The following is a 17,771-nucleotide window of genomic DNA, read 5'->3' on the forward strand; positions in this document are numbered from 1 at the left end:
AGACACTATACTTTTCCGCCCCCCCCAAAAAAAAATTAGAGGGAACACTGACCTACACATGTATAGATTTATGCTAATTCTGAGTCCAATTAAATATTCAAATAAAATATCTCCAGGTGGATATTTCTTAAACAAATTCACCCAGAAACATAGAAACATAGAAGACTGACTGCAGAAAAAGACCTCATGATCCATCTAGTCTGCCCTTATACTATTTTTTGTATTTTATCTTAGGGTGGATATATGTTTATCCCAGGCATGTTTAAATTCAGTTACTGTGGATTTACCAACCACGTCTGCTGGAAGTTTGTTCCAAGGATCTACTACTCTTTCAGTAAAATAATATTTTCTCATGTTGCTTTTGATCTTTCCCCCAACTAACTTCAGATTGTGTCCCCTTGTTCTTGTGTTCACTTTCCTATTAAAAACACTTCCCTCCTGGACCTTATTTAACCCTTTGACATATTTAAATGTTTCCATCATGTCCCCCCTTTTCCTTCTGTCCTCCAGACTATACAGATTGAGTTCATTAAGTCTTTTCTGATACGTTTTATGCTTAAGACCTTCCACCATTTTTGTAGCCCGTCTTTGGATCCGTTCAATTTTGTCAATATCTTTTTGTAGGTGAGGTCTCCAGAACTGAATACAGTATTCCAAATGTGGTCTCACCAGCGCTCTATATAGCGGGATCACAATATCCCTCTTCCTGCTTGTTATACCTCTAGCTATGCAGCCAAGCATCCTACTTGCTTTTCCTACTGCCCGACCACACTACTCATCCATTTTGAGACAGTCAGAAATCACTACCCCTAAATCCTTCTCTTCTGAAGTTTTTGCTAACACAGAACTGCCAATACAATACTCAGATTGAAGATTCCTTTTCCCCAAGGGTATTATTTTATATTTGGAAACATTAAACTGCAGTTTCCATTGCTTTGACCATTTATCTAGTAAAGCTAAATCATTTACCATATTACAGATGCCTCCAGGAATATCAACCCTATTGCACACTTTAGAATCATTAGCAAATAGGCAAACCTTCCCTACCAAACCTTCCCCTATGTCACTCACAAACATATTAAAAAGAATAGGACCCAGAACAGACCCTTGTGGCACACCGCTTGTAACCTGTCTCTGCTCAGAATACTCGCCATTAACAATAACTCTCTGATGTCTACGCTTCAGCCAGCTTGAAATCCACTGAACTATCCAGGGATTAAGTCACTCAATATTCACATATGGACAAGTCCCTCATCACAGAAGAGTCTGTGGGCTAGCTTAGGGTGCTGAGAATAGACCACGTGATATAATTGGGTGTGTCCTTCTACAGTGGGAACATCAGGAAAGTTTAAGAGGAAGAATCAGTAACCTTCTGCCTTACAGTGTTCGAGGTCCTTTGTTCAAATTGAGTAATGCTACGGTTGGCTGAAGAAAATACCACAACTTTACAGGAATAAAGAAGCACATACATGTGGTATAATATTCTAACAACACAAAGTATGTAACAGATACTTTGATGACAAAGTATCCTAATTCCTGCTGAAAAATAATCCCTTTGTTATAATGAAAGTCCTTTATCAATCCTGCCTTCTTTTAAACCATTGATATATATATATAATTATGGATACAGTGGTACCTCTAGATACGAGCTGCTCCACATGTGAGTATTCCAAGTTACGAGCCTCGACGCGAGCAAAATTTCTGTTTGATACCCGAGTTCAAATTGGGGATACGAGCCGAGCTTCCACTAGGTGGCGCAAGAATCTGCTTGCTTCCAGTTATCTCGGCGCGAAAAACAAAATCTAAAGGCATTCGTTCGAGATGCCAATTGATCGACTTACGAGCTCGGGTCTGGAAAAATTAAACTTGTATGTCGAGGTACCAGTGTACCTATTACAACTGTGCCTACTTTTCCCTTTGTTAGGGCCTCAATTAGCAATTCTGGAAACAAAGTATTTAATTGATCTCTTGATCCTCTAACTTTTCTGGAAATACATATCTAAGCATGAAGAAGAAACCCATGCCAATATCCTCAAGTCTATAACGCAAAATTTATTTGCAAATTTTTATTAAATGAACCCATGAGAGGCAAACAATTTTCTCTAGTACTGTTTGATAAGAAAGAATAGCCCAGCTAGTATTACTGCCAGTAGACAAATGGTTTTTGTTGATTGCTTTGCTTCTAATATGCAGACTCAGCTGCTTTTTTTAATTCTTCTTTTCAGTGAAGCAAAAGGCTGAAATGGCTTTCTTCCTCAGGCCCTTAAATCTTTACCATAGGCTGTGATTGGAATAATATATAATTAAATACAAATCACCAGTTGAAATATCAACTGGTAAAGCTTGCTGGCTAGACTCCCATCATCATAAAAGTAAAGTATCAAGGGACATGAAATTCATAGTAGGGGAAGAAATTACTATTGGGAAGAAATGCCATACAATATAGAAAATGAAAATTGCTTGCATGAAAAGACCTGTTTTGGGGCTTGTGGAATGTCTGCCTTGTTATATCAAGCCAAAGATCCGCTTAATCTACATTGTGCTATTTCCAGACTTGCCATCTTATGTCTCTAGAAAGGAGCAAGGAAAGGTATTAGCATTCCCCAGCTGTTTGTCCCAGACATCTGCTATTCAAAGATAATATTTAACACCTTTGAATATGGCAGTTCGTTTGGCTTAAAGCTGAACCTTCATTCCTTAGAAAATATTTCTTTTGGAGAAAATGTCTGAGGTCCTCCCCCCCCAATTTTCTGACACCTTACAAAAAGTACTGAAAATCATACAAGATTGCAATCCAGTAAAAATCAACGAATTGCCAGGTAATGATCTGGGGAAATATATGCATAATTTTATTTTATTATTTGAAATGTTATTCAGGGTACAAAAGCACACAAGTAACCAATAAGAAAAAGGGCCACAGGTTTATGGAGATATAACCGACTACTTTTCTGCCAAACTGGCCCAGAAAAGTTAGTCAGGGGGAATAAGGTATATGCCTTTACTATTGTGTCTCCAAAATGAGTTGCCTTATTCTATCTGCATGTACAAGATGGGTCAGAATAAAATGCAGGAGAATATACCAGACCTTAAGCTACAAACAGCTACGATTAGTAAGCTTCAGAAATTGGAAAAAGGATTTCTTTTCTCCCATGAACTTGTTATGGGTCATTCTTCAAGCTGTAGTTCAAAGACATTTGGAATGTAATGGGGAAACCTTCCCCTGAACTTTTATTAATAACTTCAGCAGCAACCTTGAAACACATTCAGTAGAAGCTTAAAAATACCGTAGACATTTTCCACCCTTCTCTTGAAAATCCTTTTGAAATCACCCTGTACTGTTCAAGAATTCATCATTATTATTAACAATTTATTATTATTTATTATTAACAGATTATTATTATTATTAACAATTATATTATTGGTTATGACGTGGTAATTGTCATTGTAAATCAGCATGCAAACCTTTGTTTTCTCTGGCAAAAGAGCTGGATCTAATTCTTAAAATATTTGGCTAATTTAGATTTCATGTTAGATTTTGTGTTTTGTGACTAGATCTTATTTACTACTATTAAAAAAAATTGTTTAAAAAGGCATGCAGTAAAAGAAATGTTTCTTACAAAGGAGAAGTCTTCCGCGTTCTGGCAGAGCAGCTTCGGGAAAATAATCTGTCTATGAAATCTTTCTTCATCTTCAAAAACATTCCCGTACATGAAGCCATTCGTCATAGTGGAGTGAGCATGGATGTCAATATAGAATTCCAGGGTAACTTTCTGCACAGAAATTACATAAGGTAAATTGAAGATACATTTCAAGAAGGAAACTAGCTATAGGAGTGGCAATGTCATTTCTGAAACTCAAGTAGCAATTCCCAGGGGTTTCCATGGGTCAAAAGAAAAAAGAAAAACCCAGTCAGAACTGTACAAGAGAAGCTCTACCCCTTTTTATGTACATCACACAAGCAAGGCATGTAAGAAAGGATTCTTGGAGTAGGTTTTTCTTTGGGATGTTTTCATACTTTGAATGGGATTTTGCTACTCATTTAGGCTGGAAAAAAGTCAAGCAGAGGCCTGATTCTCAGGGAAGGTGGATGAACGTAGCTTCTGCTCCGGCAGTCTCATACTACTTACCAGAGCTTACGAAACGTTGGCCAGACCCATCCTCGAATACAGCTCATCCGTTTGGAACCCATATCGCATCTCAGACATCAACACCCTTGAAAATGTCCAAAGATACTTCACCAGAAGAGCCCTTCACTCCTCCACTCGAAACAATCCTGGGCCTAGAAAGCCTAGAACTAAGACGCCTTAAACAAGATCTAAGTATTGCCCACAAGATCATATGCTGCAACGTCCTGCCTGTCGGTGACTACTTCAGCTTCACCCACAACAATACAAGAGCACACAACAGATTTAAACTTAATATTAACCGCTCCAAACTTAACTGTAAAAAATAGGACTTCAGTAACCGAGTTGTCAAAGCGTGGAACTCATTACCGGACTCCGTAGAGTCATCCCCAAACCCAACACTTTACCCTTAGATTATCCACGGTTGACCTATTCAGATTCCTAAGAGGTCAGTAAGGGGTGAGTACAAGTGCACTAGAGTGCCTTCCGTCCCCTGTCCTATTGCTCTCCTATATCTCCTATACCTTTCTTCTATTCCTATATCTCTTCTTCTATTCTTTCATTGATATATTCTATTACTATATCTTCTTTTCTATTCTTTCATAGATATATTTTACTATGAGTATCTCCTCTATAACCTTCATCATGTATTTTACTGTGTGTGTGTGTGTGTGTGTGTGTGTGTGTGTGTGTGTATACACCCACTAAAACCCTCATTGTGTATTGGACAAAACAAACAAACAAACAAACAAACAAACAAACAAACAAACAAACTGCAGAATGCGGTTTGCTGGTTATATGAAGCATAAGTATATGTATCTCAGCATCTGTTGTTGTCCTACTATCGCAGCACGATTGAGGGCATCCTAACATGGCATTCTCGCATTGTATGGGAGCAGCTTTGTAGCGGATAAAAAAAGCTTTACAGAGAATCATTAGAACTGCCCAGAATATGATTGGGCTCCAGCTACCAGCCCTGGACGATATCTTCACATCTCGCTGTTTTAGAAAGGTGCACAGCATTCTCAGAGGCTCTTCTCATCCTGCTTACAATCTTTTTGGACTGCTGCCTTCTGGTAGAAGATACAGAACAATTAGAAACATAGAAACATAGAAGTCTGACGGCAGAAAAAGACCTCATGGTCCATCTAGTCTGCCCTTACACTATTTTCTGTATTTTATCTTAGGATGGATATATGTTTATCCCAGGCATGTTTAAATTCAGTTACTGTGGATTTATCTACCACATCTGCTGGAAGTTTGTTCCAAGGATCTACTACTCTTTCAGTAAAATAATATTTTCTCATGTTGCTTTTGATCTTTCCCCCAACTAACTTCAGATTGTGTCCCCTTGTTCTTGTGTTCACTTTCCTATTAAAAACACTTCCCTCCTGGACCTTATTTAACCCTTTAATATATTTAAATGTTTCGATCATGTCCCCCCTTTTCCTTCTGTCCTCCAGACTATACAGATTGAGTTCATTAAGTCTTTCCTGATACGTTTTATGCTTAAGACCTTCCACCATTCTTGTAGCCCGTCTTTGGACCCGTTCAATTTTGTCAATATCTTTTTGTAGGTGAGGTCTCCAGAACTGAACACAGTATTCCAAATGTGGTCTCACTAGCATTCTATATAGTGGGATCATAATCTCCCTCTTCCTGCTTGTTATACCTCTAGCTATGAAGCCAAGCATCCTACTTGCTTTCCCTACCGCCTGACTGCACTGTTCACCCATTTTGAGACTGTCAGAAATCACTACCCCTAAATCCTTTTCTTTTGAAGTATTTGCCAACACTGAACTGCCAATACAATACTCAGATTGAGGATTCCTTTTCCCCAAGTGCATTATTTTACATTTGGAAACATTAAACTGCAGTTTCCATTGCTTAGACCATTTATCTAGTAAAGCTAAATCATTTACCAAATTACAGACGCCTCCAGGAATATCAACCCTATTGCACACTTTAGAGTCATCGGCAAATAGGCAAACCTTCCCTACCAAACCTTCCCCTATGTCACTCACAAATATATTAAAAAGAATAGGACCCAGAACAGATCCTTGTGGCACACCGCTTGTAACCTGACTCTGCTCAGAATACTCGCCATTAACAATAACTCTCTGATGTCTATGCTTCAGCCAGCTGCAAATCCATTGAACTATCCAGGGATTAAGTCCAATCTTCACTAATTTATCTATCAGCTCTTTATGTGGAACCGTATCAAAGGCTTTGCTGAAGTCCAGGTAGGCAATATCCACGGCACCACCTTCATCCAACACCTTTGTGACATAGTCAAAGAAATCAATGAGATTAGTCTGACATGATTTGCCTTCATTAAATTAAATTAAATTAAAACTTGAACCACATGTTTTCTGAACAGTTTTTATCCCAGAGCTATAATTGCGCTTAACAATGTACTAGGGGGTCACCATCAGTGAACTGCTGGACAATACTACTTGGTCTGTTGTGTGGATGTTGGATGGTTCAGGTGGGAAATTGTGGCGGGTTGAGCATGTTCTTTTGGATTGTTATGTATGTTGAAATTGGTCTTTGGCATCATACGAATTTCATTACATGGGTATACTGTGTATATGCATACAATGACAATAAAGTATCTATCTGTCTGTCTGTCTGTCTGTCTGTCTGTCTGTCTGTCTGTCTGTCTGTCTGTCTGTCTATCTATCTATCTATCTATCTATCTATCTATCTATCTATCTATCTATCTATCTATCTATCTATCTATCTATCTGTTCTGTCGAGCTCTCTGGTAGAATCCTCCCAAAAATGCACAGATACAATTTCAGACACACACACGTTTGAAAATTCAAAACAATGTTCTTTATACCGAAAATGCAAATAAACAGAGCACTCTTTTTGTATAGCAAAGAGCACTTGTCTCCAAACAAATTGGTAATTTGTACAAGTCCCTTATCAGTTCTGTGATACTTAGCTTGCAGCTGTGAGGCAATTCACAGTCCTTCTTCTTTCACAAAGTGAAACACACTTTGCTCTGGGTTAGTTTCAAAGGGGGGGGATCAGTCAGCAAAGCAGACACGAAACACAACGATCAGATAATCCTCCACAATGGCCAAACCCACAGGCTGCTATTTATAGCAGCCTCACTAATTACCACAGCCCCACCCAACCACAGGTGGCCTCATTTTCTTTGTTAATAATCTTTCAGTTGTTGCTGCCTATGCATCACTCTCCGCATGCGTGGCTATATCATTAACTCTTGTTCCGAATCCAAGGAGGAGCTAGATAATTGATCTCCTTCTGAACTGTCTGCCCCACTCTCCTCCTCCCTGTCACTCATGTCTTCTTGGTCAGAGGAGCCTTCATCAACAGATTCCACCGGGAGCAAAACAGGCCTGCAGCATGTGGATGTCTCCCCCACATCCACAGTCCTTGGGGCAGGAGCTGGGCCAGATCTAACCACAACAGCATCATACGAATTTCATTACATGGGTATACTGTGTATATGATCTATCTATCTATCTATCTATCTATCTATCTATCTATCTATCTATCTATCTATCTATCTATCTATCTATCTATCTATGTCTAACTGAAAGCAACTACAATAATATTTTAAACCTTCCAGTTTCACCAGAGAAGGCTGAGGTGAGAGTAATGGAGTGGGCAAGATATGGCATGGACCTTCCATTTTCATAGTGACTAGACTTGAAGATGACACAGAACAGAATACCTCATTGATTACCTAGTCCATCAATGTCAAGGAAATAATCGAACAAGTTAGTTCATGATAACCCATAGCCATAATCATATTTCAGCAGTATCACTTCCAAAAAATATATATAATTGTTTGTGGTGTTTTGTTTATACAGCTGTTTTCTTGCATCAAGAAATCTTGGATAAATTCCTCAATTCCTAGTAACAATCTTTAGAGCAAAATATTTCTGAATACCAGCACAGAGGGGGAATTTGATGGATGCACAGGGGGAAATTTTCTCAAAGTATTTTGGTGTAGTAAGCTAACCTGAAAGATTTTGAAGCCCTTAGGAGTCCTTATGATTAACAGACACAGCACAAGTATGCCAATATTACTGGATAGAACAGTAAAATGAAAAAAGTACCTTAAAATCAATTCACACCAAATATATTTGAGTCACTTCTCAGACTGAAATTATTTTTACAATAAAAATCACAGTATTATTCCCTGATGCCTTAAAAAAAAGCTCTTGGTATTTTCTTTTATGAACCTTAGAACATTTGATTTTAAGCAAATAATTGTACTGTGTATTTTTGCTACCTTCAATTATTTATGCTGTCTATTGCTGCCTCTTTTATTTTATGATCTCTGTCTAGGGATGCCTTAATTTTTTTCCATCATACTTAAATAGCAATAGCATTTAGACTTATACACTGCCTCATAGTGATTCACAGCCCCATCAAAGCAGTTTACAGAGTCAGCAAATTGCTCCCAACAATCTGGGTCCATATTTTATGAACCTTGGAAGGCTGAGTCAACCTTGATGTTGGTCAGATTCGAACTGGCAAATCGCCCACAGCTGGCAGTCAGCAGAATTAGCCTGCAGTATTGCATTCTAACCACTGTACCACCACGGAGGTGAAAATTCTAGAAAGCATGCAAAACAGAAAGAGAAAATATATCCTTTAACTGGAACTGTCTATTATTTATTTATTTATCTATCTATCTATCTATCTATCTATCTATCTATCTATCTATCTATCTATCTATCTATCTCTCTTTCTATCTATCTGCTTGCCTGCCTGCCTGCCTGCCTGCCTGCCTGCCTGCCTGCCTGCCTGCCTGCCTGCCTGCCTGCCTGCCTGCCTGCCTGCCTGCCTGCCTATCTATCTATCTATCTATCTATCTATCTATCTATCTATCTATCTATCTATCTATCTATTTATTGGACTTGTATGCCGTCCCTCTCCGTGGTCTCTACTAGCATGCATGATTTATTTTGTCAGTAACTGGCTAAAATTCCTTTCATCTCAGGAAAATAAATATTATTTAATGCAATCTTCATAAGCTACTATAATTCACATACTTTGATCTTCCTTGCATTCAACACCAAAATAACAAGTATATTGATGAAAATTAAGTTTATTTCAGCTCAGTAAATAACATTAGATAATTTTCTATGCCATATCCGTTTTCAGTGACTAGTGTTTTTTTTAATTGTCAAAAATTAAATGAGACAGTTGAATTTATTTACATCCTGAAACCTGGAAATATTTCCAAAATATTTTTTCCACAATCACTATGAATGAGTCTTAAAACTACTAAGTCCCCCCCAATTAAACATTCCTCTTAGTATACATCATATTTTTTCTTGGAAGCTTTTGAAATTGCAGATGTCAATTAATATAGTGGAAACAGACCAACTATCAACTAATTCTTTATTCTTCTTTCATTCTTCAATAATCCAATCCCACTCAACAACACATTCAAATTTGCTTTACTAATTAATTCCAAGCAGTATAGTTAGTGTAGTACAGGCACTGTTGTCAATTAGGAAAATGGTGTTTATACTTTTATGTCCTTTGTTTTTTTTAGACACATTTGATAATAAAAGGTAATATGTTTCCTATTCATCCAGCAATGGAGTCATAGTTAATATATTGCAAATATTTGCAGTGGAAAGAGTCTCTTTGTCCAGAACTACAAAGGCATTCCACTGGCTTTCTAACAGCCATTGGCAGGTAACTTATTTTTCCATTATGTTTCAGCTTTTCATTTCAAATTGCTGGTATTCATTGTATCCCATTGTATCCCCCTTTGGAGGCTATTTTAAAGCTTGATAGGTTGAATTAAGGTGCATACTATATTATTCAAAATCTTTGCTTTATATTACTATCCCTTTTTAATCAGACAACTTGTAATAATGGAAAATTGTCTGAAATACAGGGAAACCACGCTGCAGCAGGTAATAAAGACTATAGAAATTGTACTCAATTTAGTAGCTGCAAAGTCCCATGGGGTATCTGCTAGTCTTGCCAGTTGATGAAGCTAAATGTGGATACTAATACCTGGTTCAAATACTTTCACACAGGAGAGATTAGATTAGATTTATTGGATTTATATGCCGCCCCTCTCCGCAAACTCGGGGCGGCTCACAACAAAGTAAAAACAATACATAATAGCAAATCCAATACCCACCAATCCAATTACAATTTTAAGCTAAAAAATTCATAAAAAACAACCCCAGAATATTAAAAAAAACAAGCACACAATCAATCTAACACCAAAACAACATGGGCGAGGGGGAGATGTTTCAGTTCCCCCATGCCTGACAGCAGAGGTGGGTTTTAAGGAGTTTGCGAAAGGCAAGGAGGGTGGGGGCAATTCTAATCTCAGGGGGGAGCTGGTTCCAGAGGGTCGGGGCCACCACAGAGAAGGCTCTTCCCCTGGCTCCCGCCAGATGACATTGTTTAGTCGACGGGACCCGGAGAAGGCCAACTATGTGGGACCGAACCAGTCGCTGGGATTCGTGCGGCAGAAGGCGATCCCGGAGATATTTTGGTCCGGTGCCATGAAGGGCTTTATAGGTCATAACCAACACTTTGAATTGTGACCGGAAACTGATCGGCAACCAATGCAGACTGCGGAGTGTTGGAGTGATATGGGCCTACTTAGAGAAGCCCATAATTGCTCTCGCAGCTGCATTCTGCACGATCTGAAGTTTCCGAACACTTTTCAGAGGTAGCCCCATGTAGAGAGCATTGCAGTAGTCGAGCCTCGAGGTGATGAGGGCATGAGTGACTGTGAGCAATGACTCCCGGTCCAAATAGGGCCGCAACTGGCGCACCAGGCGAACATGGGCAAACGCCCCCCTCGCCATAGCTGAAAGATGTTTCTCTAATGTGAGCTGTGGATCGAGGAAGATGCCCAAGTTGCGGAACCTCTCTGAGGGGGTCAATAATTCCCCCCCCCCCAGGGTAATGGACAGATAGAATTGTCCTTGGGAGGCAAGAGCCACAGCCACTCCATCTTGTCTGGATTGAGTTTGAGTTTGTTGACACCCATCCAGGCCCCAACAGCCTCCAATCACCAGCACATCACTTCCACATCACTTTAGTAATCTAAAGTAGTTTTAGGTTAAAAAGTCCAAAAAAAGAAACCCCAATATATAAAAAACAAGCACACAATCGAATCATACACAAAAACTACATGGGCAAGGGGGAGATTTATTGGATTTATATGCCGCCCCTCTCCGCAGACTCGGGGCGGCTCACAACAATGGTAAAAACAGTACATAGTAACAAATCTAATATTTAGTAATCTAAAGTAGTTTTAGGTTAAAAAGTCCAAAAAAAGAAACCCCAATATATAAAAAACAAGCACACAATCGAATCATACACAAAAACTACATGGGCAAGGGGGAGATTTATTGGATTTGTATGCTGCCCCTCTCTGAGGACTCTCCTCTTTGTTCAAGTCCCATTCACAGGGGCTCTTGCAGAGACACCACGGCCTTCCCAGTTTTCAACCATTGTGGAACTGCGTTTTATGTATATTTCTGTGCTGTGTTGAATATATATATTGGTAGGAGCCCAAAGGAGAGAAGCTGTTAAGCATTATCTGACCGCAAAACAGTTCAATTAAATGGTTGGGTCAGCGGAAAAGTAGTGAATGAAAACACTAGTTTTGGGTTTAACGTTCCTTAGAACCACTTAACAAGCCTCTTCTTGTTATCATTTCTGTCAAAAATGAGCATTAATCCCTTCTCATCTTGAGGCCAAATAAAGAGCAGCCGAGGACCTGAGACACTTGCCACTGAGAGGGACCAGCAAAGGGGCCCAACTGGAGCCAATCTAGTTGCTCCTTCTAGGCACACCGGAGCCTCTGCTAGCATCATATCCAGACGTGAAAGCCTGTTTCTTTTTTTCCTTTAGATTATATTACATTAGGTTTATTGGATTTATATGCCGCCCCTCTCCGTAGACTCATTACTGCTTCCTGCTTTTTGGAATGTAAGCTACAATTGGCAGCAAGAAGCTATCCAAATCCATTAAAATCATCATCACTTCATACATTAAGGGCAGCAAGTTATTCTTTTTAAACCCTCTAAGGGAGGAAACACAAAACAAATTAACTGCTGAATTATCCCCCTCTGACACTGGGGCTGCCCAGGTGACAATCCTTACTACTGATCTCCAAAGGCACATCATCCAATGTTTTGTAGACATCATCCAATGTTTTGTTGGAAGGGAGTGAATCCACCTGCCTATGAGAAAAGGCAAAAGTAAGCTAGGGATGTCAGGCAACATTCTTTAAGACTAGAAATAGTAGCAAGAAGCAGTAGCTCCAGTTTGAGTATGAGGGTCGCCCAGAAAGTAATGCACCACATTATTTTTCTCAGCCTACAGTAATGGTACAAATGCGAAACTTTAGATATACATTATTTGAATTGTCAGGAATGCGTGTGTAAATCTTGTGTTTCAACAGACAGATAGCGTAGCTGCAGCAGTGTTTCAAAATGGCATCTATAAGTGATGTAAAATTACAAGCAACCGTCATTGAATTTCTCACTGCGGAGAAAGAAACTGTTGGAACATTCACAAACTTTTGTGTACAGTTTATGGAGAATCTGCAGTCGACAGAAGTACGGTTACTCACTGGGCACATTTTGAGGATGACAAAGAGGTGATTCGCACAGTGCAGAAATGGTTTCATGACCAGAACACAGAGTGGTACCAACAGGGCATACACACCCTGGTGTCTCACTGGAGGAAGGCCATAGAACAGGACAGAGATTACATGGAAAAATAGGGAGTGTAGAAGAAACATAATTCCTTCTTGTGTGTAAGTGTCATTGTATTCAATAAATAATTGAAGGGAAAAAATGTGGTGCATTACTTTCTGGGCAACCCTCGTATATAACAGTGTTTCTGCTTGGCCACCTCTTCCAAAGTGGCATGTCTCCAACACTCCAAATGTGTCCCATTCTAAAAAAACAAAAAAATCCTCCACAAAATATCTTGTTCTTTTATTTATTTATTGGATTTGTATGCCGCCCCTCTCCGTGGTCTCGGGGCGGCTAACAACAATGATAAAAACAGCATGTAACAATCCAATACTAAAACAACTAAAAAACCCTTATTATAAAACCAAATATACATACAAACATACCATACATAAATTGTAAAGGCCTAGGGGGGAAGAATATCTCAGTTCCCCCATGCCTGACAGCAGAGGTGGGTTTTAAGGAGCTTACAAAAGGCAAGGAGGGAGGGGGCAATTCTAATCTCTGGGGGCAGTTGGTTCCAGAGGACCCGGGCCGCCACAGAGAAGGCTCTTCCCCTGGGTCCCGCCAAACAACATTGTTTAGTTGACGGGACTCGGAGAAGGCCCACTCTGTGGCACCTAACTGGTCGCTGGGATTCGTGCGGCAGAAGGCGGTCCCGAAGATAATCTGGTCCGGTGCCATGAAGGGCTTTATAGGTCACGACCAACACTTTGAATTGTGACCGGAAACTGATTGGCAACCAATGCAGACTGCGGAGTGTTGGTGTAACATGGGCATATTTGGGGAAGCCCATGACTGCTCTCGCAGCTGCATTCTGCACGATCTGAAGTTTCCGAACACTTTTCAAAGGTAGCCCCATGTAGAGAGTATTACAGTAGTCGAGCCTCAAGGTGATGAGGGCATGAGTGACTGTGAGTAGTGACTCCTGGTCCAGATAGGGCTTTTAGAAGCTGATGGCTTAGGAAAGTTTTCAAACTCAGATGATGTCTTACTTTTTTGCCTCTTACATTTTCTAAAAACTTTTTTGTAAGTGTCAAATTCCTGAAAGGCTGTGAAGCTGAAGAAGTCTGAGCTATCAGATCTAGGAGACCGACATTCTTAAACTGGTATAGCTCAACAGGGATACTGAGGACTTATTATGAATTGGGGCAAATATGGGGTTCATGTTAAGGTTCAGGGCTTTACTGATCTCTTAGGACCATGACATCAGGAGTTTGTATGAATACCCATATCTTTTATTTTGGTACTCATGACAGCAGACCTGAATGCTTAGTAAGACTTTTTCACATATAAATAAGCAATACCAAAATTTCACAACCAAGTTCCCTCAGTTTAATTCTATACCTGAATGAATACTGAAACAAACTGACAACATACAATGTCACAGACAAGACTTCTAATATTCACACAGTTTTGCACCCAAATTATATGTTCCTTTTTATATTCACATCTCATAGCACAGTGCCTCTAGAAGATCATTCATTGCAAAACCAAAGAGAAATAATATTATTGGTTAGTGTTCTTATAGATGCTGTTGATATCCCAGGAGAATTATAATTCTTAGGCATAGTGATTTGTTTGTTTGTTTGTTTATTTACTTGTGTTTATTTATTTATTTATTTATTTATTGGATTTCTATGCCGCCCCTCTCAGAGGACTCACGCACAACATATAAAATATACAATACAAAATATCTTAATCCAATTAACTAATTAAAAATCTAAAAAAAACCCAGAAGCCATAAAAAACAATCATTCCATTCACTGCACATTCTCTCAACACATTAATTGGGCAGGGGGAAAAGATCTAATGGCCCCAGGCCTGGCGGCATAAGTGAGTCTTTAGACTCTTACAGAAGGCAAGGAGGGTGGGGGCCGTACGAATCTCCGGGGGGAGCTGATTCCAGAGGGCTGGGCCCCCCACAGAGAAGGCTCTCCCCCTGGGCTCTGCCAAACGACATTGTCTGGTTGACGGAACCTAGAGGAGGCCAACTGTGTTGGACCTTACCAGTTGCTGGGATTCATGCGGCAGAATCACTGAAGTTATAGAACCAAAGAGGATAAATTTGCATTTCACACCATACAAAAGCTATGGACAGAAAAGCATTATAAGGAGAGAAAACCCCCCCACAATTTTGCCAATCAGGTTTCATTTCAGTATGGATTCCATTAATTTCATACTATAATAGTAACTTAGCAAGAACTGAAGATCTTTTGCTGAAAAATTCCACAAGAAAAGAAAGACAGTATTGGTTCTCCTTTATAGTTTAAATAGTTTATTCCTAGGGTTAGCTCCATAGTTCATTTGACCTTATTTTCTCCATTTACAGACTTTCAGTGCTAAACATGATTTACACTGTACATTTATTTTTAAAGTGTATTTTTATATGTGCTATTGTAGGCTGCAATGTTCAATCTTTGTGATCCTTGAAACCCTATCAAAGAACATGATTCTTGAATGCTGACTATAAAAATGTAATCCATTGCCTACCACTTATACTAAGCAACTTTCATCTACATGCAAATAAGAAAGAATCACAGACAAGGAATATTGTTGCCCTCTTCAGGCTGACATAAGGCTACATATCACAATCAGCAAGTCTGACATGTTAAACGGAAAACATACAGTGATAGGAAATTGTCATATAAATGCCATATGCCAAATTGCTTTGTTGGCTAGAGATTAGAAGCAGAATAAATCTACACCGTGATTCTGGGTTATAGTGATAAGGGCAAACTAGTTTCGTGTTGGAAACTAGAAATTACATCCAAGTATATGTAATGAATCTTTGGCCTGTCTTCTTATTTTAAGTAAACAATAAAACCTTAGGTTGAATGGAGAAGGAATGTGGGCGGATGCTTCAGCCTGCCATTCTCAGCCACGGGTTGCCCAGATATTTTGGGATTCCTGCCACTGCATTTCAAGAGATGTAATGAGGAATGCTGGCTTAAGGCACTTTGAGTAGGGCAAATTACCCGGTAAATATTTTTGTTTTATCTTTGAAGTTTTATCTTTATCTTTTTTCTTCCAATAGGGAAGTTTTATCTTTATCTTTTTTTCTTCCAATACGGAATTATGTTATAATTTTGGTATCCTTTCTAGAAATCGTATTATGCCATCAAAAATGTAAGGAACCGAACCCCTATTTCAATATGCATTAAATGGCTTTCCTTCCCTTAAAAACCTCTTGCATGCTGCGTGCTTTTCTAACCAAAACACTTTCTGAAGAATTAGTACCTAAGAAGTTACTTTGGTATGATTAGTTTAATTCCTCACGGTTTAGTCTTTGAAATTATGAAGGCCAAATTCCCTTTGCCTTTCTAGTTCCTGTGATCTGTGGTTTGAAACATTCATCAGGAACACTTCAAGGTACATTTTGAAATATGGCATATTGGATTATTCTTTTATCACTTACGAGATATGAAAGCTATGATGCGAGAGGAAAGGTCCTTCACATCTTTTTAAAAAGGCTGACCTTCTGCAAATACCATGAGTCCTCAGCAGGGATGGCCCTTCCACACAGCAGGTTGAAGTGACCTGACTTAGGCAGAAACAGAGCTTAAAACAGGAACGGGTACAAGGCTTCATTCTTCTGAAGAACAGTGACTGTGGGGCTTCTCATTCCCAATAGAAATTCTTTATAATAAACCCAATATCTGATTGTGTTTATAATTCTATGGAAAAGATGGTTGAAGAATGCATGAAAAGGTGGTTGAAGAGTGGAATATCTCATCAATGCACTAGGGGGCAGGAGCATGGATTAAAACTAGGGGTGAAATGCTACCAGTTCAGGCTGGTTCGGGTGCACCAGTAGTGGTGGATGCTGGTGGTTCGGAGAACCAGTAGCAGTGGCAGCACGAGTTTCCGCCCACCTGCCCGGATGCCACCATTTTCTCTTTTTAATCCTCTGCCCAAAGCCTTCTGCACATGCACAGAGGCGGGGAAAAGCATACACACGAGGCGTGCACTTCCCAACCAGTAGGAAAGGTAAATAGATTTCATCACTGGTTAAAACTAAAACAAACGTTGATTCAACAGTTGTACAACAGTCAATGGAATAGGTGGTCACATATTCATTTTGCTGAAGGTATAAGAGATGATCAGGCTCAAATTCACCATCAGATTGGACTTACTACTAGTGATTGGCGAACCCAACGGTGTTTGAGTTCGGCAAGTTCGGACGAACTTTACGTAAAATTTGGCCGAACCCATACCGAACCCGAACCCGAACATGAATGGGGAATCCTTCCCACGAAGAGATTCTGGGGGCAGAGCTTTGAAGTCAACGGCAGGGTGCTAAGGACGCCAAGGTGATCACTTCCTGGATTCCATGGAATCCAGGAAGTGATCACCTTGTCATCCTTAGCACCCTGCCGGTGACGTCAAAGCTCCGAATGCCAAACATGACCCCGAACTTTGCCCGAAGTTTGAAAAAAATTCGGGTTTGTGTTCGGCATACCGAACACCGCAAAATGCGGTACGGACCCGAATTGTGAGGGTTTGGTTCGCCCATCACTACTCACTACACCTTTGTAATAGACCTGAGCACCCCCTGAAGCCCTTTGACTCTTCTCTGGTGCCATTTCGCCTTGACCATTAATACATCAGATTTTTGTGGATAAGTAGCATGAAATTAACTTGTAGTGCTTTTGAACTCTAGCCTGGTTCCTGATTTCCTGCACCTGACAGGAAGTCTTCCAACAGAGGCCAGATAATCATTTGTCAGAAATGCTGTATGGATTCTGCACTGAGCAAGGGTTTGACTAGGTGACTTCTAGGAAACCTTCAAACTCTATGATTCCCTGACAACCCTCATTCTTTGAAATACTAGAAATTCCTTATCGTGGTTTTGTTTTAAATACAGAAATCTTCACCTCAGTCTGAAGATTGAGATTGAGATATAAAT

The 17,771-nt window shown here is 39.7% G+C and overlaps 1 protein-coding gene across 1 annotated transcript in view; it reads right to left on the reverse strand.

Moving 5' to 3' along the window:
- Positions 1-17,771, reverse strand: part of BEND5 (BEN domain containing 5) — a 1,001,406-nt gene that overhangs the window by 98,520 nt on the left and 885,115 nt on the right. Inside the window, exon 10 of the mRNA XM_070745887.1 lies at positions 3,618-3,770. Coding sequence (XP_070601988.1) covers positions 3,618-3,770 — 153 coding nt within the window. The remainder of the gene's footprint in view (positions 1-3,617; positions 3,771-17,771) is intronic.

Source organism: Erythrolamprus reginae, chromosome 3 (assembly GCF_031021105.1).
Source record: "Erythrolamprus reginae isolate rEryReg1 chromosome 3, rEryReg1.hap1, whole genome shotgun sequence".
Lineage (NCBI taxonomy): Eukaryota > Metazoa > Chordata > Lepidosauria > Squamata > Dipsadidae > Erythrolamprus > Erythrolamprus reginae.